Source organism: Sardina pilchardus, chromosome 13 (assembly GCF_963854185.1).
Source record: "Sardina pilchardus chromosome 13, fSarPil1.1, whole genome shotgun sequence".
NCBI lineage: Eukaryota > Metazoa > Chordata > Actinopteri > Clupeiformes > Clupeidae > Sardina > Sardina pilchardus.
Genome location: NC_085006.1, coordinates 14,439,696 through 14,464,256, shown reverse-complemented (window position 1 = coordinate 14,464,256; position 24,561 = coordinate 14,439,696). Strand labels below are relative to the sequence as shown.

General features: G+C 46.3%; 1 protein-coding gene across 1 annotated transcript in view; it reads left to right on the top strand.

The window, feature by feature from the left end:
• The first annotated feature begins 2,308 nt into the window (after positions 1 to 2,308).
• The window catches only part of ppp1r37 (protein phosphatase 1, regulatory subunit 37), a 53,098-nt gene continuing 30,845 nt past the window's right edge, over positions 2,309 to 24,561 (top strand). Inside the window, exon 1 of the mRNA XM_062553236.1 lies at positions 2,309 to 4,490. Coding sequence (XP_062409220.1) covers positions 3,782 to 4,490 — 709 coding nt within the window. The 5' untranslated portion in view covers positions 2,309 to 3,781. The remainder of the gene's footprint in view (positions 4,491 to 24,561) is intronic.

The window sequence follows — 24,561 nt, the reverse complement described above, 5'->3', positions numbered from 1 at the left end:
TTGGCATAACACAGATATGGGCCGACTGGAATACTGCAGATTTGAATCTGGTGAGCGCCACCTAATCTGGTGTGAATTGCTAGATCTGTTGAGTCAGCTGTAATCACATTTATTAGTTTCATGGCATTACCTGAATATCCTGGAAGATGTATCTGTGAGGTTCTGAGTCTTGTTACACTGTAGAAATTGAGCTGTATTGCAAGTGTCAACAGTACAGTAGGCCTATGTAAAAGTAAAACAGCAGAATAAGATTTCTAGCACAGATGACCTAAACATGAATCATGTCAATCGGCATTATAGCAAGTATATTTTGAAGTCTGCCCAATCTGCGGTCCCTATAGGATCTGCATGCTCGTCCATGCAAGTGCAAGGTAGGCATGACACAAAAGGCTCCAGTGCGGCTTAATGTTAAAAAAGGACACACACAACCCTACAGTGTTTTGGGTTTGATAAAGAAGGGAGGAGGGGGTTTTCAAACCTCTGTGTAACACTAGCTTGATTGGTTGCTCTCCTCAGACGCACAAGGTGTTTTTCTAAAGGAAGCTAATTACCTAAAAGCCAGCATGACCTGTCTAGCTCAATGTAACAACACCAACAACAGAAGAAATAACAGCACTGATAAAGCTTCGCTAGAAGGCTAAATTATTTATGCAATTCATTTTGGCCTACAGTCAAGGGATTTAGAATTAATTCAATCACAAAATGAGATTGAACTTTACATGTAGGCCTAACATCAAATTTCAGAATAACAGACACAGGACTCAAAGAATTCCCCATAGAAATGCATGGGGTTAGTTGGTAACATCAACATGGAAGTAGTCTCTACACATACTCTGACCCTTCCTGTATGTCTCCCCATTCTCTAGGAAAGCAGCTGCCTGATGACTATCAAAGTGTGTTGCGTCCGACCCGGGGGACTTGCCTAAAAAGATTTGGGTAAACTCAAATTCTGTTAAATCACATTTAAATTGAGACTGGTATAATTTTGCTTTTACCACACAACGTGGCAGAAAAAAAATATTTTCAATAGGCCCTATACGGTAGACTTCCTGGTCTAGTTATGCTATCTACCACACTACACTCAATCTTTGGAGACTGAACATTAGTCTCGGGAGTCTGTGTTGTATTTCTACTGCACAAGAAGCATGGTCAATGGACAGAGGTCAAATGACTGGATAATCCTTCAACCAATCAGGCCAACAATCCGGGTGTGCCTATAGTGGATAAACCAGTTTGTGATTGGTTCTAGCAAACGTGGACAGGAAGCAGGAGAGATAAGTTCATAGATAGATAGATATTGATCCCCAAGGGACAATTCAAGAAAGTGTGTAGGTTTCCAGCCTGAGCTGCAGGGCAAAATCCAATCACTGTCAGGCTGGGTTTACCCAGTCTAGGCCTACAGACCTTCAGTACAAAAAATCCAATATTACCTACCCGTGCAGTTTTCAGTGTTGCCCACTCAATTAAAAGATGTGGATCAATTGCATACTGAACCATTGTAACTTAGACTGTTGTGTTTAATTCAATCATTAAGCACTGAGCAGAGTTTAAACTCATTTCCAGGGCAAAGCGCGCCTCAATGTGCTGTCATTCTCTGTCAACTCTGAATGCATCAGTCGTCAATACCTTGCAAAGATAAGCAAAACACATAGGGGAGGGATTACGTAGCCTATGGTGCAATGGCAACAGATCTGATAATCTGATCTGTAATAATTTAAGTGAAACACCTAAATTAGAATTGATATCTTTAATTCATAAGTGTACAGTGGATTATTTTGATGAAACCCATCATCATCTCATCAGACAGTGAATGGCGAAATAATTGAAATTGCCTAAACCTACTAACCACCTCAATCAGCTGTTCTTAGCACATAGGCCTAGCCTACTTTACTTTAGAGTCAGATGACAAATATGAATCAGTGTAGACTATTAAATCAATGGGGGTAAATAAATAATCCAATCTATTCTTTGGAAAAAAAAAACCAAATCCTTTTAATCCTGGTAGATTATTTTGGTTTTTGACATTTGTCATTCATAGGTAGCCTACAGCAGAGGGAAAGGGAGCAAGGGGAACACTGAAATATACAAGACTATTTATTTTTCCACACGAACTGATTCGCTAAAATGTAGACTGTAACCATCATACAAATACTCTGCACTTTCTGAATACTGTGTATATATTTTATTTTTTATTATAAAAATAGTTCAACTTTTATGGTCTTTCATTAATTTCAAGCATGACCATATTTCACGCGAAAGTGTTTCCTCAGTCATGCCAAATCGACTAGAGATGACGTATGAACGTATGGTCAACAAACAGTAGTTGGACTTGGAGACAGCGCAAGGTGGAACAATTCCTTGTGTGCATTCCTCTGCTGAATTTGAAGTCGCGTTTGGCTCACGAATCAATATTTTTACGACTGTAACTTACAGTAAAACAAGAAGCGATTGCACGGAGGTGTTGAAATCAGTTCTTGGGAATTGTCCAGGCAGGCACAAGCGTCAGCTAACGTTAGCGCTACAGAAACATGCTGTGGACTATGACGCCTGTTTTTCTTTCTGCCTGACCGATGGTAATGATGCGAAACGCGTTGGTGAGATGCAGAAGGATTTTTAACGTGTTGATTCTTTAACATGATGGTGGTATGGAGTAAACTCACAAGGTTTTATGTGGGAACGCATACCGTGTCACTGGCCTAAATGTAAGCTTGTGTACTTTTATCTAGCTAGCTAGGTGTAAATGAAACGCTCTTGGCGCAAGCTAATGCTAACTGACATTATCTAACGTAATGGAAGCACCGTGAACCACTTTTACCCTAGACGCTAGCTAGCCAGCCTGCCTCTTATCCGAAAATTATGTATGGATTATGATTGAGCCGAAACAATAGCTTATTGTATTTTAAACTAGTGGTTTGGGGCAGCGGAACTACCGAGTTCGTTGTAGTGGCAAGCTTTAATCAACACACCCGGGACTTTTGCTGTAATCTTCTGACATCAGCTAGCCCATTAGTCAGCTAGCGTAACTAGCTGGTGACACGCTCCCAACATAAACCCAGTAAGTTGGGATATCAAACGTGTCAGCAAAGTAGCTAGGTGTTCAAATGTTAGATCTAGCTAGTGAGGTATGTAAAATTAGCTAACAGTCTATTGACATCGGTCAACATGAACATTTCACAGTGAGCTGCAGTCACTTTCAACTTTATAAACTGTCCCAAGTTTGCCTGTTCAATTATCCTGCTGAGTCGAGCACTGGGCTTAATTGCACGGTTAAGTAGGCTAACCAAAGGTGCTTGGGCTGTTGTAGCGAACCAAACTAGTTTGTTATTAGACATCCTCAAGTCAGGCTAGTTAAATGCGACCAGATTATATGTCAACATATTTCTAAGGTCTTGTTGGGCACGACTTGTATGTTGGCTTCAGTTGTTTATATTGGGAAACGACGTTAATGAAAACGTGACATTTCACATCATTGTCAAATTTGCACAATCGTAGCAAACAACGCACTTCAAGGAGCACCGCAATATTCTCACGCAGTTGTGGTAATTGGGCGTGTAAAGCAACTCGATTTCTAAAAAAATTGATAAAAATACAACGTGTAGGTGATGATTATACTCAAGTGACTTGTATCTCAAGTGCATGTAGACATATTGGCAAACTTAGTTTGAATCAGTCCTTGCAAAGCGGGCAGCCTGTTGAATAGTTTTATTGAAGGCAACTGGATCAGGGAATTTAAGCTTTGCAAAACTCGGGTGTTGCGTGTTCAACTTCCCGACATGAGAAGATGAACAGCGAAGAGCCAGCCTTAGATTTGTGCAATGCTAAGAACAGCGCGGGGGAGAGCACTGCCTCAACTCCCGCGGACGAGATCATCCCCAGGAACAGTGGCCTCCTGATGGATGGAGACGCCGTCAAGCAGGGGGTGGACGCGCCAACTTTGGCCAGGCTTACCGCCTGTCCAGATGGGGACACTGAACCTCAGCGGACGAAAGAGAAGTCGGATAGCGACGAGATAAATGGAAATAAGAACAACGGTACTGTCACAGCCGCAGCTGTTGGCTCTGACCTAGGTGACTATTCTGATGACAGTAAAAAACAACCGAACAGTAGCGGCATGTTGCCGGAAACGCCTGTCTCCAGTTTTTCCATTGGGGACGGTGCGGATGAAGGGGACATGGATATCGGTGTGGATTTAAGTTTAGATGAAACCGGAGTTTTGGAGTCGGAACCACCGGTGCCCAAATCTGAAAGTGCCTCTAGCGGCACCGGTGTGAACTCGGTGTCCCGGTCGGACACGGAACTATCAGAGAAGTCCTCCGAACCGGGACAGCAGGATACGCCTTTAAGTCCGTCTCAGACTGAGACCCTCTCCACCCCAGCCTCTGACCAGGATGAGGAACAGATACATAAACCAGGGTCCAAGAGGGTGACGTTCCCCTCTGACGAGGATATCGTGTCTGGTGCTGTGGAGCCCAAAGATCCCTGGAGACATGGTAAAATTTACTACTCCATCTCCCAATCACACACACACACACACACACACACACACACACACACACACACACACACACACACACACACACACACACACACACACACACGCCAACAGAGTGCTATGTGATACGTAGGACTATGCAGTATACCCACTTAAAAAGCATTGCCATCTCAGTATACTCACTTAATATGCAAGAATGTCATATTCTGGGGTTGATCGCAACATTCCCATTACAGCCAACTACTACATCACAATATATCCACTACAGCTAACTATACTACTACTGCACACACACTGGAATGACACACACACACACAAGCCTTTACTAGTACAGAATGTAGGTTTGCTTTGGATTTTGCTCAACATGTCACCCATCCGCTCACAAAGTGACTCTGTCAGGTGTAGTGAGTTCAGTCAATCATGTGTTGGTGGTCTTGGGACCACAGTGGAACTTTGGACCTGTGCATTCATTTGCAGAGCAGGGACCAGAATGGTCGTTGGAAGAGTGGGTGTATGTGTGTGTGTGTGTTGGCCTGATGCCCACACCCAGGTCTCTGGCGCTATTCCTAATCTTCAGTTCTCATGTGACTTGTGTGTGACGGCTCCAAACTAAGGAGCGACCATCACCCTGCCTCTGCCCTGTAGCCCTGAGCCTGATCCCAAGGACACACACACACACACACACACACACACACTCAATCTGCACGTCATCCTGCTCTACCACCCCTCTCCACCTCTACTGAAATCTCTCTCTTTCTCTCCCGTAGACTATAATTGCTAGCTAGCAGACAGGATCTGGCTAGCAGACTTCCCTCTGGCTCACCCCACTAGCATCCCTCCTCTCCTCCATTAGCATTCAGCTGAGCCGAACTACCATCCTCAAAAGAACACTCCTTCTTTCACTCCTTTCCTTCCTTCCTTCCTCCCCTCCCTCCCTCCATCCATTCCTTCCCTCCTTCTCTTCTCTTCTCTTCTTGTCCCAAACATAAATCCATCTGGGCCAAAAAATAAACATGACTCATTGAAAGCGCCAGCCCTAGAGGCCTTCTGGGACTCGCGCCCTTGCCTTAGACCAGGCCAGTGCTGTGTCACAAGTGCCCCAGCTGAGTTGACCAGCAACAGAGAAGCCCTGCTGACCTCCTGCCTACCACAACAGCTGAGAAAGCTGGACGGTTCATTCAGCCTAGCTGTGTGTGCTGTATTTTAAGATCGTGACTAGTCTTGGCAGTGGCACAGTCAGAAAGAAGTTAAGCTAAGCTAACTGAATGGATATTTGTCTGGGTGTGTTTCCCTGTCTGCCTCACATAGCCTTTTTCCACCGTCAGAGAACTGGTTCCGTTCCCGTTTGCGAACCAACATTTGAACCATTTGGAGCATTTTGACCGAACAAAAAGCGGTCCGGACTACATTAGGCGCTTGAACCAGAAAATAGTTGTTTTTTCCTGTGAACTGAATGTCATTTTACCATTCAGAGGTTTGTTCAGAGGGGAGAAGGCTAAAAGCATGAGTTTTTTCCGTCCATATCATCTGTTGCCATGAGTAAACAAAACTAACTAGCACTACACAGCAGACCTTAACAAGCATTTTCAACAGTTACTGTAATTTCTGCTGTTTTACAGGACCGTTGTTCATATAATTCTCCCGTTTATGCATGCATTTTGTTTTGCATGCAACATCCATTGTTGATTATGCACCCTTGGTTCGGTTCAAAGCTGGTGAAAATGTGGGCTGGTTCACTAGATAGCACCAAGGTTCAAAGAATTCTGAACAGAACTGGTCCAAGAATGCGTTCTCACCCCCAGTGTTCTTGACAAGCGGTGGCAGCCCCACTCCCTCAGCTTTAAGGTGTGTCCTGAGGGTTTTAATCCTATTCACACATAAAGGGAGGAAGAGAAAAGAAAATATTCCCCTGAAGCTGAAAGGCTCTTTGCTCCTTGGCTCTGATGGGACCGTTGCACAACAATAGCAAAGACGGCAAAAACAACAGCCAAACAGCTTTACAGGTGGCTGCTTACCTGGTCAAATTGCATGTTCTGCCACATAAAAAATGTGTATCTATGTTTGTGTGACAGACAGACATTATAGAAACAACAGTTAATTATTCTGGGTTTGGTAGGTAAAAGGTGATCACGAAGGACCAGAAGTCTAGCCTACGCTATGTGGCCTCAATGTTAGGACAAAGTGGATCTTAATGCATGTGATGTGACCGATGATGAGGCAAATGTCAGACATTCTGTTCTCTCTTTCTGTTGAGGGTTTATCAGGCCTGACCAAGTGTGTGTCTCTCTTTAAATCTTGCATCCTGTTTGTACAATTGCAGCATCTTGTAAGACAAGCCACAGAGGCTTGTGGCAGGAATGTGTGTGTGTGTGTATGCGTGTGTATGCGTGTGTGTTTACGCTTGATGGACAACCCAAAGCCACAACAGGCGCAAGCCCTGCACGTCTATGGCTGTCTCTCTGCAGGCAGAAAACACTCACACATTTAGTTTGTGCATGCTCCATCTTGAACTACACATGACAGAATTTCACTGTCCCTTTATGCGTTTACTCTGGAGAACATCCAGGACACTCCAGAATCATATAAAAAAAAAAATGGGCTTGTCAGCCTTGGGTAGGTTTTGTACAGCTATCAAAAGACTCCAAAAGGCTCACGGCTGAATTGAGGAGTATTTAGTTAGCGAGGCTATCCCACGTTGCAGTGGGGCAGGCCCATTCTCCGGTTGCACGACTCCCATGTCCGACACGGCTTGAGATGACTTTGCCCATCTAACCTGTCTCCAATAGGAGCTGATAGATTTGTCACATGACAGCTCAACTGTGAGAGAATAGTCTGTGGAGGGTAAACTGATATCCTGCGTCGCTTTAGCCACCATTAAACTGTGTGAACCCTCTCTCTCGCCCACACACACTCACGCACGCACGCACACACACACACTCTTATCATTTATGTCATCACAGTAGAACAAATCAATACTCTCTGACCAGGCCCTCGCTGTCTCCCCAGTGTCTCATTCTCACTGGCGATAAGCACCTCTGTGTGTGTGTTCAAGTGTCATGTTTTTCTGTGCCGTCGGCATAGTGAGTCATGGCTTTTGGTCGCAGTCCCATCCTAACTGTGCTGCGGCTCGTCCAGAAACTGCCGTTTCACCAGCCGTCAAGGCACAGGGGCACGCAGGTCGCTCGGCAGTTGCAAAATGGCCTCCTGCAAGGCAGGGAATGTTGGAATGCCAGTGATCCGGGGGTGTGGGGGGGAGGGAGGGAGATGGGCAATAGCCATCAGGTGGACTTTGTTTTTTCTCTGCATTCCCCCCCCCCCCCCCCTCGTCTGTTCTTGTGTTGAGGGGGAAATGACTAGCCATATCACAAACGTTTAATTCGTCTTCCTCTCTTTCACTTTCTCTTTCACTCTTTCTCTGGTTATGTGCGCTGTTGTCATGAGTGCAGTTTAGCTACAGTATCCTTTTGGCGGGTGCGTGCGTGTGTGTTCAGCTGTCTGTGTGTTTGTGAGAATGTCCCTGTGTTTTTCAGTGTACACACGCGTGTGTTTGGTTGCATGGTGTGTCTCTGTGTCTCTCTCTGTGTGTGTGTGTGTGCGTGTGTGTGTAGCAATAGGCACACTGAGGGCTGAGTGTAAGTGTAAGTGTATCATTCTCTGTGCTTGTGCTCAGTGGTTTTCACAGTTGGCCAAGCGTGTGAGATTCCTGCTCTCTTGCTCCCTCCTCTCTTTCCTCTCTTCTGAGTTCTCTTTCCTTTCTGTTTTCTTCAGGCCTCACTGTAAATCTCTCTCCCTCTCTCTCCCTCTCTCTCCCTCTCTCTCCCTCTCTCTCCCTCTCTCTCCCTCCCTCTCTCTCTCTCTCTCTCTCTCCCTCCCTCCCCTGAAGCTCGCACTGACCCGTGGTATTTCTGTCCTCGCTCGCCTGCTTGCTGCGAGAGACGCGGAGTCCAGGAACCTGACCGCAGCCCAGCCCATCCTACCCCTTCCATCCCTCTCGGCTTCCTTTCACGCTGTTTGCCATTGTTGTTGTTTGCGCCACAGGGAGGCTCTCACCCTCGCGGGTTGTGTGTGTGTATATGTTTGTGTGTGTGTGTGTGTGTGTGTGTGTGTGTGTGTGTGTGTGTGTGTGTGTGTGTTGTGATCTTGCCACCTCCCCCCCTTGTCTCCTTCCTCATGGTCTTTTGTGCCACAGCACAGCCAGGGCCTTGCCGTCTTGGCCGGCGTTCCTTGGACGCGCAGATCCCCACGGTCCCGCCGTCCGCTCCGCACACCCTCGCTTCCTGTTCCCTCGCCTTCCCTCCGTGCCTCGATATCCTCCCTCCTCTTCGCCCCTCACCACTGGTGGCTTATTGCTCTCTATTCCCCCCGCCGTGCTCCTGCGTTCACCTCTACCCTCTCTCTCCTTCGGGCATTAGGAAACGAGTGTGTGTGTGTTGTTTCTACGGTGTTTTGAGCCCCCACCGTTGCCTTCAAGGCAGCGCTGCCTGGAAGGCGTTAGGGTTAGGCATGGGTTAAGGTTAGGGTTAATGTTAGGGTTTGGTTTAGGGTTAGTTGCCTTTCAGTCGACGGTGGCAGTGATGCCTGGAAGACGACGTTGGGGGCTTAATCGAGTGTGTGTGTTTGAGCTTGGCACCATGGGAATGCGGTAGGCTGTTTAGTCTTCTCTTGCTTAGAGAGTTCAGGGTTGCAGTTCAGCGGACACGGTCGCCTGTGTAGCCTGGCAGTGGGACAAAAAAAGAAATGGCATATTGAATGCAAGATTTCGACTGCATTATCAGTGCATGGAAATGGATGTGTGCATTGAGTGTGCACAGCAGTAATCACACAGTGGTGCCCAAATGCACTGGGGTCAGAACAGCATGTTCTGTACTGAAGTGCAGGGGGGAACAGGGAGGAGTGTGTGCGTGCGTATGTGTGTGTGTGCTCTACCAGCACTAATGATCACTGCGAGACCTATAGAGGTTTGAACAGTCGTTCATTGGGTCTGTCCGAAACCGATAAAAACAATCCTGCCCTCTTATGAGAGCGCTCGCTGGCATCGATGCATGTCTAATCAAATATTTGAATACTATTCTACCTTTGCTGAATTATGAAGGCAGATTCCATGAATCCTTCATGACTTCAGCTTCCACAGTTCTATACAATTATGAAGTCAGTCATTGGTATCGTAGCAACAGTGTCCCAACAATGAATGAATGGAAGACCCTTCTGCGTTGCTATCTTGCTAGGCCATCAGAAAAAGTTCATAGCTGGTACCTTTGATGCCTGCTACGTGTGTGTGAGCCATTTGACAGTTGGAAAAAAAAACCCAGCAGGCAGTCTCTGTGTGGCTCTGTGCAGTGTGTAGAGAGACCCCTGTAATCCTGCTTTTAAATGCCACACCGACTCTTGTCTGTATTCCCTGCAACCCGATGTTGATTTCCTGGCAGCTGGCTCTATGGGTGACTGGAGGAATCGTGCCCCCGTCCCCCCACCCCATTTTGCGAACAAGTGTTCTGTGCTGCGATGACTAACTAGTCCCAGTCAGCGGCTGGTTGCCAGACATAGGGATGGCACGTCACAGCCTTCTCATACTTTGTCACACTGTCCCTTGGCTGCTCTTCTCTTTGTGTGTGTGTGTGTGTGTGTGTGTGTGTATGCGTGTGGTCAGTTCACCGCTGTTGGCTGAAATGCTTGCCATCTCGTTTAAAGCTTTTGAACCTGGGTCAAGTGCTGGAGAGTTGCTGTGGCAGCCAGCTTCTCATTTTCCTGCTAATGGGGACAGCTGTGCCTCCCCCCCCCACCCCCCCCCCCTCACTCCACCCCTCCACCCCTCCTCCTCCATCCTTCATCCCGCCACCCACACCAGCATTCCCACGCATGTTCCACATGTTCTCCATGTTCCGTGGTTCCTTTACAAGGCCCTTGGGCGCTGACCGCCTGTCTGTCTGTTCGTCCGTCCGTCCGTCCATCTGCGTTTGTCTGGAGACATTGCGGTGCGGGCGTCAGAATTCCTGCTTGTGTATTTATAGGCGAGGTGTGAAGTGGAGGCCTGGGCCTCTTGGCACAACGCTGACAGCCACGCAGGCTCCTCCACTCCACACAGATCCCCTTCGCCTGCTCGCTCGGCCCCATCCTAGACCCCTACGGAACAGTTGAGCACAGGACGGGTGGCCCGCACTGCTCCTGAATAAATTGCCGACCGTCGAGTGCAGAAATGATGTGCACCCTTATAGTTGCAAACTAATTGTTCAGCACCAGCTGCTTTGTATTGCTGTTCGCGCGGGACCGTTATGTGATTAAGTGCTGGAGATAAAGAAGTGGATCCATGCCATACAGTGTGAATAAATTAAGTTTGAATTATTAAGTTTTTTTTTTTTATGACACAGCCTGCCTGAAATGTGCCTTTTTTTGCAGCTTAGAGTTTAGTTTAAGCTTTCCTGGTAAGACGTTGAGGTTCTCAGGTTTTAGTGTTTTTGTTCTGGTCCCACCCGCCAACCCCACCCCCCTCCTGTCGGATTGCGGTTCTGTGTACAAGTAGTGATGTCATTAGAGTATAGTCTTCTAATTGGGGTAAAAGTGGTGTGAGTAATTTTTTGTGGTAATGTTTAGTGTTTTCATAAATGGTTTAGTGTTTTCATAAATGGTTTTCATAAATGGTTTCCGAGGTGACGTAAAGGCTGCTCTTGTCTATTTTGGGCAGAATGACTTCCTGAGAATGAGAGTGCACTCCTGAACCCTCACAATGATTAATTCATAAGATGGAAGTTTGTGGCACAGAAACTGAAATCACTGTCCTCCTTTCCCTGTTAGGTAAACAGGGAAATGAATTCGATTTTTGACATTGACTGTCGTGTGATCACAGGAAGTGCCTTGTGTTGTGGATGGCACCATAGACATCTGTGGGTGGCATTCCGACAGAGGGATTGTGATGTCATAAAGGGGGCACTGCTGCTGCAGCTGAAGGTCATGCGGGGCAAATGCACGGGTGGTGGTGATGACTGGCCTGCTCTTTCTGGGTTGCTTTGGTGGAGCCTGCCCCTGCCCCTGCCCCTGCCCCTGCCCCCTACCCCTACCCCTACCTCTACCCCTGGCCAGCGCAGCTGTTGTAAGACTGACATGGGGGCCACACGGCGTTCCTCGCTCGCACGAACGCAGTCACCTCTCTGGGCTATTTACAGGCCTTTTGTGTATATGTATGCATGTGTATTAGATAGTGTTACACACCGCAGGAGGCTTCCCCAACCTTATCATGCAGTTTTTTCCCCCCTCCTTTGGCCTGGCATCTGACACCAGTCCGAGGAAAGCAGGCTCAGGTTCATATGCTTGGTTTTTTTTGTACTGCCTGCCACAGTTTACAAACCAAACATGGACGTCCTGTGTGCAGTTGGACCCTTAATTCCAGCGTTTCAGTTACAGTGAAAACCAGCCCACTGGCTGGCCTACCAGGACTGTGGCTCCAGCCCAACACACACACACACACACACACACACACACACACACACACACACACACACACACACACACACACAGATTCTGCCTGGCAACCACTCCCGTGATGCTACAAAGGCTTGGTCACAACGACCTTGTAGCACCAGCATCTCCGATTGCCTCACCCAGCCAGCAGCTAGCAATGATTAACCCTGAGCCGTGGGCGGGTGGCACAAAAGGCATCACCCGATCCTCTGCCACTTAAGACCCATCCATCTTGCAACACCTCTCTGCTGCAGGACTGCAGAGTCGTCGGTCTTCCCCAGTGCGGGCGTCATAGAATTGCAAAAGAGTGAAATTACTATCTTTCCTAGTCCAAGCAATGTGATGTTGAGGAAACCGACCAAAATCAATCGTAGCGTTAATGTATTTTATTTGTTTGATATTTCATTATTTGCACTTACTGTATGGACTTATGGAAGTGGCTTTTCTGGGATTATAGTTTTCTCAATTGACCTATTTACTTGTATGGATACCAGTAAGGGTCATTTAGATCCCTAACAGTGTTGGAAGTGCCGAACAAGGAAGAGTGTCTGCCTTTTCTGTCCATTCTGCTCTTCCTAATAAGTACTCTCTCTGTGTTTGAGGTGGATGGTAATGTTGAGGTTTATTTGTGGTGGGGATTCTTGTGGAGCCATTCTTAGGCCCTGGTGTTGTATTTGCTGAGTTAGTGTTTGTGTTGGTTAGGTAACACACATTCTCTCTCTCTCCAGCAGTCCCTGGAAGCAGGTGAGGCCATGAATGGGGATTACTGTGACTGCCTGAGACTGGAAAGTGTGTGTGTGTGTGTGTGTGTGTGTGTGTGTGTGTACTTTAGCTGTGCATGAGTTTTCATTTGTAAGCCACGTCTGTGAACCATTTGCCAACAATTTGTATCTTTTGATAGTTTTCCCTTTTTAATGCCCACCGCAAAACTGCTAAGAATAGGCTAGTCGTGTTGTCGTCACATGTGGGCACAGTTGTCCATTCTCTCTGGTCTGATGTGCACTTACAGTATATGTTCTGTACGGCATGGGTACTGAAGTGAGTTGTACTGTTACATTTCTGGTAAAATAGCTTAAACCTTATGAACATAAACTACTTGGGCACCAGCAACAGGTTTGGCTAACAGCTACTGAAGTTAATGTGGTGCCAGCCAACTTCAAAACTACTGCAGCGCTGATTAATTCGCTGTGAAAGTGCTTCACATTTTGTCATTGGTTGCAAAACAATGTCACAGCAAAACGTGATGCCATTTAGAATATCGGGTTCTTTTTAGAGACATGGGCTTGTTTACTCAATTTTAGTATTCAGTTTATATAATATTTAATTTAGGCTACATGTTTTGCACACATATTCTCAACCTTTGAAGGAAACATTGTCTTTGAATGCTATTTTGATCAGTCATCAAAAGTGCTAGTGACATCTCACGTTTGATTTTGATTTGCAAGTTGCAAAGAACTTTGTGGAAAATACACTTTGTAGACAATACTGGCTACACAGCATTCAGCGCCAAAAATGCTGTGATATGAATTTCGGACCATATTGCCCAGCCCCAGTGAATGTGTGCGCGCGCTGGAATGCTAGTTAGCCAGTAGAGCAGCAGTTGATTGGGGTCCCGCGGCCGCCACAGCACGACTGAATCAGTCATCCGGAATGGAGCACCCCACTGGTCCTAGGCATTTATTATTTTATTCCTCCCATCACACTGTTCCTCTCCTGCACTTCTCCCAGGTTCTGCTTTTCGTGCAGATTTCATGGTTCCCTACTTGTGATTTTGATCTCTGAAGACACATTCTCTCTCTCTCTCTCTCTCTCTCTCTCTCTCTCTCTCTCTCTCTCTCTCTGTCTCTCATCTCTCTCTCTCTCTCTGTCTCTCTCTCTCTCTCTCTCGCTCTCTCTCTCTCTGACACACACAGAGCAAGGACCCTCTAGTGTTTTTTATCTTCTCTCTTGCTCTCTCTGTCCCCCAGTCTCTCATGTGTTCAGGAGCAGAGCCCACGTGTCAAGCAGATGACACCCAAAACTTCCTTCAGGAAATCCTGCCCCCCTCCCACCCCCCCCCCCCCCTCTACTTCTTTCTCTGGATCTCTACCCTCTCTCTACGTCACACACACAATCTCTGGTTTCAGCTCTTGAGGAGTAAACAAAGTGATTTGTATATACATAGCAGAAAATGAATAATTTAAGGTTAAACTTGTTGACTTGTACTGCTCGACTGGCTTTTATCCAAAGCATCACAGACTTGCAATGGTTTTTGGTACTCAAACCAGGTAGTTACATTACTGCAGTGTCATCGTGCCCACAATTCTTTATTGAATAGGTTTGGGAGAGCTAAAACCAGACAATAGGCCTAAACAATATGATACAATATGATAAAATGGTTATGGTGTTTAGAAGATGCTTTTTATCTTATAATATTGTCAATATTGCAATATGAAAAATTCAGACGATATAAATAAGATGTGTTCGACATCGACAATGTGGCTTAGGCTGATGTTGATATTCGTTCCTGCGGCTCCTGGAGAGTGTGGCTGTGATCCTTTGTGATCCACCAGTCTTCTCCCCTCCTGTCACTCTACAGGACTCTCACCTGGTCCTCTTCCTCTCCACTTTCCACCTTTTTTCTCACCAAATCCTCTGAAAAGACTCTGCCCCAAGCCTGCCAAGCAAGTGTGTACGCACACACACACTCACACACCCACACACCCAAGCACTTGTGCAGACACACACACACACACACACACACACACACTCACACACCTAAGCACTCATGTACACGTACACAAAAATTCACACATACACACACACAAACCCAGCTCTAATAGTGAAGGTGTGTTTGCACCTCAACCCTTTCCAGATAGAGCCAAGAGCCAGGGAGACCGAGTGAGAGACAGAAAAAGTGTGTGAGGGAGAGAGAGTGGGAGAGACGTTGGTGGATTTAGAGTGTGAGAGAGAGAGAGAGAGAGATGGATGTGAGAGCAGCACCAGTCTGCATGCATCCTCCCCTCACCCTCAGGGCTTCAGTGTCGTGCCAGTCGAAGGGCTTATCAGTGCCTGTGCACACCCCCATCATCAGACATGGTGCGTGCGTTTGTGCCATATGAGGGAGGGAGCATGTGCTCGTGTCTTAAGGTATCTGTGTGCCCCGTGCGGGTGCCTGTTTGTGAGAGGATGAAAGTTAAATAAAAAAACACTTATTGACTGAAAGCTAACATGATGTTCCTGTTAGCCTCTCAGTCAAGGTCAGACTAGAGCTCACAGACTACCTCTGAAGGTCATCTACAAATCTGTGTGTGTGTATCTGTGTCTGCCTGTGTTGCAAGTGGTTAACTGTAGTGTTGCCTCTAGCTCTGACTTAGCTCTCTGCTCCTTGTGTTAGCTTGCAGGTCTTGGAGAGAGCGCTCGGTAACTGAGGTTAATATTGTGCCAAGTCAACTACAAAGACCCGTTCGTAACTTAGGATATTGCTACCCTCTGACTGGTGCAACCGATAAGTAATGACTTGTTAGAATCTGACTTTCTTTATGTGCCCCCGTATTGATGCAACATCAGCCCCACATTCTGCCAAAAAGCATTAGATTAGATTAGGTTCAAGTTTATACAAAGGACAACATCCCTGCAGCTTCCAAATGGATAAAAACATAAAAATAGCTCTTGACTCCTTATACCTGACGACGACGATGATTATGTTGATGTTGATGTTTTTACCTTCGGACCATCTTCATCTTCAAGACTACGTGGCCATACCTTTTGCTCTGCTGAAATGTCAGGCTGCAGCACTCAACTGTGATCGTGATGCCTAAGTGATTTCAACTCTTCAAGTGGGATATGGCCATCAGAGACAGGGAAGCTGAAGTAAACTAATACGTGTGTGTGTGTGTGTGTGTGTGTGCACTATACAACACCACTAAAGAATGGCTGACGAGGTGAGGTGTAGGTGTGGTTTTGTGGTGCGGACATGGTGTGTGTGTGTGTGTGTGTGTGTGTGTGTGTGTGTTGGCATGATGCCTGCAGCAGGAAAGAAAGTCCAGTAAAGACTGGCCCTCAGCAGCAGTAGCCCTGCCCCTGCGTTCATCCTGGAGCCCGCTTAGCCTGTTCCTCACGCCACGTAGTGTCTGATGACACAGCCATACTGTACACACACCTCTACACCTCTTTCCTAACTTGCCTCAAGGCATCTCCGAGTACGTTGCTTATTGTTTGTGTAGAGTCATGATATGTTATGGTGGGTGTGTCGGCACTTGCACACACTCACACACTCTCACACACAAAAGCAGAGCAACAATAGAGACTCCCACTGGCTCATCCTCCTCCTTTCTTTCTCTCTCTCTCCCTCCCTTTCTGTCTCTTTATCTTTCTCCCTCTCTCTTCCTTTTTTCTTTCATTTTATGCCCCCCACTTTCTTAAAAAAAGGTTTATCGCTTTGATTGTACAATAGTATTGTGATCATATGACTATAATCTTCAGTAGATAATAGAAGATAATGTGGAATGTAATATGATTTAAAGGTAATAATTGATCTAGCTCTCCTACCTTTCTCTCTTCCTCTATCTCTCTATCCCTCTCTCTCTTGTTGCTTCATTCCCTCTCTTGCCATGAGGTCACATTACATTCGCAGCTCTCTCTTTTGTGCTCCTCCCTCTGGTCACTTTCATATCCTCCTTTCATTCTCTCCTTCTCTCATCGCCTTTTCATTACCCTGCACTCTTTGCCTCAGCTTTGTTTTGCTTCTTTCCCTACCTCACTCCATTGTAGTTGCTCTCTCTCTCCCTTTCTCTCTCTCTCCCTCTGCCTGTCCTGCTCCCTTTCTCACCCTCCCTCTTCTCTCTCTTTGCCCCCCCCTCTCTCCCCCTCTCCATCATCCTCTCCCTCCCCCCACCTCTGCCCACCACACTTAAACCTGTGCAATTCATTGAATACAATTTTTATCTAAATTTTTGCTCCAACCGATCACAATAATAGTATAATTTAGAAACAATATTATTTTCCCACATTTTGGAAATGGATACAATTTCAACTCACTGATTCATGCTCCGAACTCAGCACCCACCCTTATCTGTGCACAGGCCACTCAAGAAGTTTTGGGTTGCGTGTGTGTGTGTGTGTGGCCGTGCAGTCAGTAGCATCATGAACCACGGCGAAATTCTAACTAGCACATTTTCTGCTAAGTTTGTTAATCAACATTGTCAATCGAGGCGACCAAACTACTCAGAGAACTTATGGCAAGATGGCTAATCTAACATTACAACACGCCTGTTTTTTTAATCAGCACATTAGGCCTACAGCTTATCTATTAGCTTCTGCTAGTGCAAGAAGATAATAGGCAAATACGCTAGGTTAGATCATTAACACTGATTGTTTGCTCCTTCAGTCCTAATGGATTATGAAACATATTTTCCAAGACCCTTAGGAGCCTCTCAGTTTGCCTACATTTGAAGTTGCAAACTTAGAAAACCTGTGGGGAAACTAAACACTCGGACTCCGCGTGACTAACTTATATCTTAGCTATCAACCAGTGGTCTCAACCAGTGCTGCTTTGGCAAGTGAAGCAGAGAGCCAAGAAAAGATAACAAATAAAAAGATGTAGGAGAGGAGAAAGGGAAAAGCTCTTAATATGCTGCTACGGAGAGCCAAGTGTGCACTGCAGATACAAGCAGAGGTGTAGGCAAGCCTACACATGACAGAAGTAGAATTCTGAAGAAAAGGTCATTTTTATTAGATCAGCCGCAAACATGTCATTGGAACAATGCCTGAATATGCTACACACCACAGTATGTAGGCCCTGTCACAATGTACTGTATACATAAGTAGAATTTAAGACTTTAAAGTTATACAAGATAAGTTATACAAGTTATTCAACTTCACTTGTTTTCCTTATTTTCTCTATTATAGCCTAAAAGAGATGTTTTTCTGAAGTTGTGGAAATAACAAGACTTATTTACCTCTCCTCCACCCCCATTAATGATTGTTAATCGATAAACGTGATTATATTTTTTGTCATAATCGAGCCGCCTTAACCTCCATTGTAGTTGCTCTCTCTTTCTCTAACCTCTCTCTTTCTCTTTCTCCCTGTCCTGTTTCTCTCTCTCTCTCTCTCTCTTGCTCCCTCTCTTTTCTCTCCCTGTCCTGTTCCCTCTCTCTCTTTCCCTCTCTCCCTCCCTCCATCTCTGTCCCCCGTCCCTCTCCTCATGTCTCTGTCTCTGGAGTGAGTCAGCTTTTGTGTGTGCCAGTGTGACTGCTGGATTGTAAAGTCAGCCCAGGGAAATGAGGTTGGAGTAAAGTAATCGATGCAGACGGCCGCTCTTCAGTAAAGGACATCCATCACATCCCACGACACTCTGCAACATTCTCTTTTTGGCCCTCGTGGGCCACCATAGCCTCCCCTCCCCTCCCCTCCATCGCCCCACACTGTGCACCCTATGACAAACAGCAGTCTTAATGGCTGGATAATAGTGCGGCTCTTAATTGCGTGGCATTTCTCATAATCGGACGCCTATATCGTTGCATTGTGCAGGTACTGTATTGATTGGAGCGAATGCGTTTTTAATTCGTTAGCGTAGCATGTGCTGATGTATTGGCTCTGCAGACACAGTGCTCAGCGGTGAGAGTCCATGAAGACACTTGCAGCCCTGTAGCCGCGGTGGAAGCCGGCCAATGGCAATAATGGAAATTGACTTTGCCGTGACTTATTGGCTCAGCACATTTTCTCCCGCTCTCCTCGACCTCCCTCTTCTCCGCCGCCACCCACCCCCACCCCAACCCCTTCTTCTCAGTCGTCCTCTCTCCTCCTTTAATTCCATCAGTACTCTCTCTCTTTTTCTCTCTGTCTCTCTCTCTCCCCCTCTGTCTCTCTCTCTCTGTCTCTCTTGGTCTCTCTGTCTCTCTTTTTTCTTTCTTTCTCTCTCTCTCTCTCTCTCTTGCTCCTGAAGCGGCAAGTATGTTAGTATTTTAGTCTCTTGCTCCTGGAGCTGGGAACAGACTAAAATCACCTTTCTCGGTGTCTGCTGGTGCGGCAGCGCAAAGCATCAAGGTCACTGCTTCAGTCTTCCGGAAGTTTTCCGTCTCGTCCGAGATCAAATGTTCGAGTGCCTCGGTGCATTCACCAGTCATGTGAAGTAAAACAGTAACCAGCTCTCTCTGGTCACAGGGACAGGAGCAGCAGATCAAGATTCCTTTTTTAGCTTCAGCCCCCCCAGCACCCCCGCTGTCTTCTTCCACTCTGGACACTCCCACCTCTGACCCACACAAATGTAAAGAAAGCATTCATTCACTCATTGATGTGAGGGTTTGGTCAAGCTTCATGTGAAGTGAAATTGAGGGTTGACCAGTCTGAGACAACCACCAACCTGAACTGACCTGATATTGTAGGAGTGCTTACATTAGATTAGGGCAATGGACCTCTTTAATTGGTCTCTTTTGGTGGCTTTGTTTGTAGAGAGGAAAGTGGTGATCTCTAGCGGTCACTTCCAGAGATGTTGCTGATCTGAGGTCAGCCCAGTCGTTCATGTCTCTACCCACATCCTGTTGGATTAACACCATGAAACTGCTTCTGATTCAGTTATTTCAGAGCAGTTCTGCCCTTATTTTAAAGCAACACTATGCAAACGATATGCCACTTTCTGCCAAGGTATGAAGTAATGACCAACTACTTTTGGTGTCCTCTTGTGAAAGAAGCACATCTGTTACCCCCACAGGCTGTTCAGGTGTGCGATCTGTAGTTCTGAGGTTTGGGTTCAGATTCCCTGAGAAAATGTAAGAAAAGCCTTCACAGCATGACATTCCAACAAACACCATCACCGAAAACAGCCAGTTAGCAAGCTATCATGAGTAGCCTACCATCTGGGAAGTTTGGACTGCTTTCAAGGATTTATGCTTTTAGAACTGAAACTCTGCAATGCGTCTGTATTGACAAGTTTATTTTCAAGTGCACAGATAGCAGAGACAATTTATTGTCTAATTTGTCAAATATGGTTTGATTTGAATTGGAGATATATTTGATTCTCACTCACTTTTGTTTGGCTTTTTGAGCAGTGGAGTTGATTTTAGGTCAGTGAGTTCATATCCATTGTCTGTGTGTGAATTGGCCCTGCCTCCCTGGCCTTTTGTTTCATATTGATCTCTAGTGGTATGACCTGTCTCCACACAAGCCTTTGATGCTGTGGTGTTGTTTTCGGGCTAAAGCATGGATCATTGGCGCTCGCACTCACACACATTCTCACAGACACACACACACACACACACACACAGGAGGTTGCTCAGTTGCGTCTCCCCACTTATGTATTACCATGTAGTAGACACACACTCACACTCACATAAATGTTTAACATGTAGCCAACTCATTTGCACGTCCTTCCCTGTGTCTTGGATTCAGTGAGTCATGCATTAATTATGGAAATGGGTATGTCCTAAGCCCTCGTTTGGTCTACAGACTCACACACAAACGCATATAGACACACACACACACACACACACTCACTCACTCGCTTCACAAAACTGATTATGTAGTCATGCTTGAGTCAGACGCAAGATGATTTTCCAAGTATCCGCGCCGTGTGGAGTTCTCCTGACCTCTTTTTATGAAGAAGTAAGCTAACCCCTTCCCAGCCCCCTCTAGATGCCTCTAACCAAAACAACCAGGGATCCTTTTACAACACACACCCAGACACACCTCACGTTTTTCCCAGTATACGCCTTTCTTAGTACTTTGGTCCGGTCGCAGTATGCCAAGGCCTGTGTTACCTGTTCCGAATGACGTACGAGGGTGTACACACTATTTCTCTATGTGGACGTCTGTGTACCGTCGTATGGACGGTCGCATTACGGTACACTGTAATGACATCGACTGACCCCAATCAGACTAAAAAGTAATAGAAACAACAAAGTGACGGTCTGGTGTACAGGTGCCAGACCATCACTCCTAATAGACATACGAAAGCACTCAGTATAAGGTAAGACAATATAATACTACTTTGTCATTTTGCAAACATACAGCGAAATTCAGGTGCGCTCAAGAACCGGTCGAAGTATAGAGTAATGTAGATAATAAAATGAGTAATAAATAGATAATAAATATTCATCCTCCATTTACTCATCTTTCCATATTCACATCTCACACACATTTGTATCTCACACTTATTCATGCCAACATAATGCAGTTAAAAGAGAATCTTGGTCACCACAGAGATTGTATATGACCCCTCCTTCCCCACCCCACCAGCACCCACCAAACACACACACTCTCTCTCTCTCACACACACATGCACATTACACATACACACACACACACACCATTTTTACACCCAGGGCGGCAGGGCCCAGTACTCTCTTTAACTTGGTCACTGTCTTGTTGAAGCGATGCTTTGTTCTTCTTTGAAGTGCCAAGCTGCGCCTGTGAAGTGTGCTCTTTATGGCATCTCTGACTGAGAGCGAGTCCTCCTCATGAGGGAGCACGGGGGGGGGGGGGGGGGGCTGAGGCACGACACAGCCTCTCGGCCTCAGCTCCGTGTTCAGCAGCGTCATGAGAACTCAAAGGAGGGGGAAGGAGGACCGAACAGTGATGTTTTGTTGAGTGTGTGGAGGGAGGCCTGGGGCTCCAGTACCTTAATGTTAATACTGGAACAAAAAGACAAATATAAACTGACTGGTGGTCGACCGACCCTACTCCATGACTAGGGCTGTGTGTGTGCGTGCGTGCGTGTGTGCGTGCGTTCGTGCACTTTAGCATGTGCATGTCTCCTCCTTCTCCATAATAGTTAATGAGGAGAGATGGAGGGAGATGGTTGTGTGTGTGTGTGTGTGTGTCTGTATGCCTTGTTGAAAACCATTAATCAAGAGTTGAAACAAGGCAATCTGTGTGATCGCATAGTGTGTGTGTGTGTGTGTGTGTGTGTGTGTGTGTTTGTGTGTGTGTGTGTGTGTGTGTGTGTGTGTGTGTGTGTGTGTGTGTGTGTTACTGCCCTGCCCTGGTTGGGTGCTCAGGTGTTTAATGGACTCCTCAGGGCCTCTTAAATCATCCTTTAGCCCTGTCTTCTCCTCCTGTATTCTCTCGTTCCTCTACTCCAGCCTCTATCGACTGCCCCCACCACCCCCACCCCACCATCTCCTCCAGTCTGCGTCTGACTCATCCTTTCTGCTATGATGAGGATGTTGAGTGATTCAGCTGAGAGTTGGAGGTTGGTTTGATATTTTGCCTCTTTCCACACTGGTGGGGTTGTGATAGCACAGTCACACCCAGGCTGTGCACACGTTCTTTCAGTCTGTCGAATAGAGAACGCTGCCGTAGGAAGCATCTTTAACTGACACCATGCAAAAGTTGAACTTAGATTCTTTCGTCCATCGTTAAAGTTTTCAGAGTTGGCACAATTCATACAACATGAGGTCGTATTTGTTTATTGCCCGACGACTTCAGATGAAAAATACGCACTCCGTGAGCAACGCCCTTCAGTCTCCTCTTCGGCACCACTGCCTTTTGAAATCATCATCATCGTCATCATCATCAGCATCCTCATCATCGTGCTTCAGCATCCGCGTGTATCTGCACATGTGAGACCATCCACTAAGACCCACAGCATCCACTCCCACACGTGCGTGATTTTAATCCCACTTCAGTCGGATCCGACAAACCTTTTAATTGAGTCAAATACTCATCCGATCTGTCGTGTAGTATTGAACCGGCTCTTGATATCCCGTTAAAATACGTCACAATCAGCATCCCAGCTCCACGCCGGTTTAATCCTACCTGACTTTGGTCTTGTGGTGTGAGCAGTCGAACGTACAGAGTTTCTTTATTGTCTACATTTGAGAAGGAGAAAAACAAAAAAACAATCTCCCCTGCTTAAGACCCAGCATGGATCATGGAATGGATGAAAGACACAGCATTGAGAGCAGACAGGGGGAGATGGTTCTGGTCCCTCCTCACTCCCATACCACCATGGAGTTTTATGGAGCGGTAAAAGCCAACAGAGGCGCTTGTATAAAGCCCTCAGACAGCGCTTCGGAAGGCAGAAGTGTGTTCATGAGCGTGTACCAGTGATCAAATGACCCATTACTGTAAATGTGTCTGCTTGAGGGAATGAATGAATGAATATGTATGTGTATCTACTGAGCGAGTAAAGAGGGAAAATGTTTTGTGTGTGTGTGTGTGTGTGTGCGTGATCAAGTGTACAGTAGCTGTAACTTTAGTGCTCTCTGTAGCAGCCAGCATGCCTCAGCAGCCCCTTTGACACTGCTCATGGAACAGGCCCTCGGGCTGCAGACTTTTATTGGTATTGGGGTGTGTGTGTGGATTTTGAGTGTGTCACCGCGGTGAATGGACATGCTTACTTCTACTCCCTACAATACAAAGCAACAGTTGAACCATCCCTTCTCTCTCTCCTATCCTCCTTCTCTCTCTCTCTCTCCCTCTCCCTCTCCCTCTCTCTCTCTCTCTCTCTCTCTCTCTCTCAGCGTGTGTTGGTGAGTGATGTGTTTACATTAGGGACTGATGAGATTAATTCAGACATGTTGCAGGGGCAGAGATAAAAGTCATCTGTCTGGACTGGGCCTCAGCAACACACTTAGCTGGCTTTGGACAGACAGACAGACAGACAGAAGCCCCTTTCACATTCAGAAACGATACATTAGCGTTTAAGAAATAGCGGGTTCAGGGGATTTCGCAATGTGAAAGGTAGACGTGTTTTGGTCCCGGGGTTGTTTGAAGCCGGGTTCAGAGGCGAGTTATGGGAGGCGTTGCCTAGCAGCACGTCACACGCAATTTGGTAGTGAACAATGACGTTAAGCATGCCTTGGACCTTGGAGATAAACTGATAAACACAACTGTCATGCTAGTTCTACGTGGTTTAGCTTCGAAATGATGGCGGGCCACTTGTTATGCTATTTGAATGCCAAATGAGGTCCTTTTGTCTGTCGAAGTCATATTTCAGTGTGCTGAGTCCTGAACAACTTCTGCTCTGACAGTTAGCTCGTTGGCTAGTTAGAACTAGCTATCATTAGGCAAACTTTCTAAAAAGACGTGCTGCTAGCAGCAGACGGTTTTGGTAACCTAGCAACAATAAACACTTGACCGAAGTGCTGAGAAAAGGAGGTTCAGGGCACTCAGCATAAAAAACGTGATTGTTGGACACATATATATCTATGGACACAGCAAATAAAGTTATCCTAGTCTCTTGTGTGTTTCTGTATTTTAACCTCCTGCCTGGCCAAATACGTCATCAGTCACACACCCCTAATAGCGGGGTTGACCTCTGTTCCTTTCATATTCAACACGGCTCGGCTCTGATACTACCCCCCGAGACGGGTTGGATTGCCGAGGCGGGTTGATTCCCCACCCCGTGTCGTCAATGTGAAAGGAACAGCCTTAACGTTAAATTCGGCTGATTTAGCGTTAAATTCGGTGAATGTGAAAGGGGCTAGAGAGTGACAGACAGTTTTGGTTTGAAAGACAGACAGATAGTGAATGACAGACAGACAGAGAGGAAGGGATTTGGACAGGACAGACGGACAGTAAGGGCGCTTTTGTACCTGGCTGGTTGAATTAGATGGTGGAGCGTTTCCCCCAAAGATTGGCAGATTGGGTATATGCGAAGGCAGTGATCGCATTCTGTTTCATAACAAAACAAACA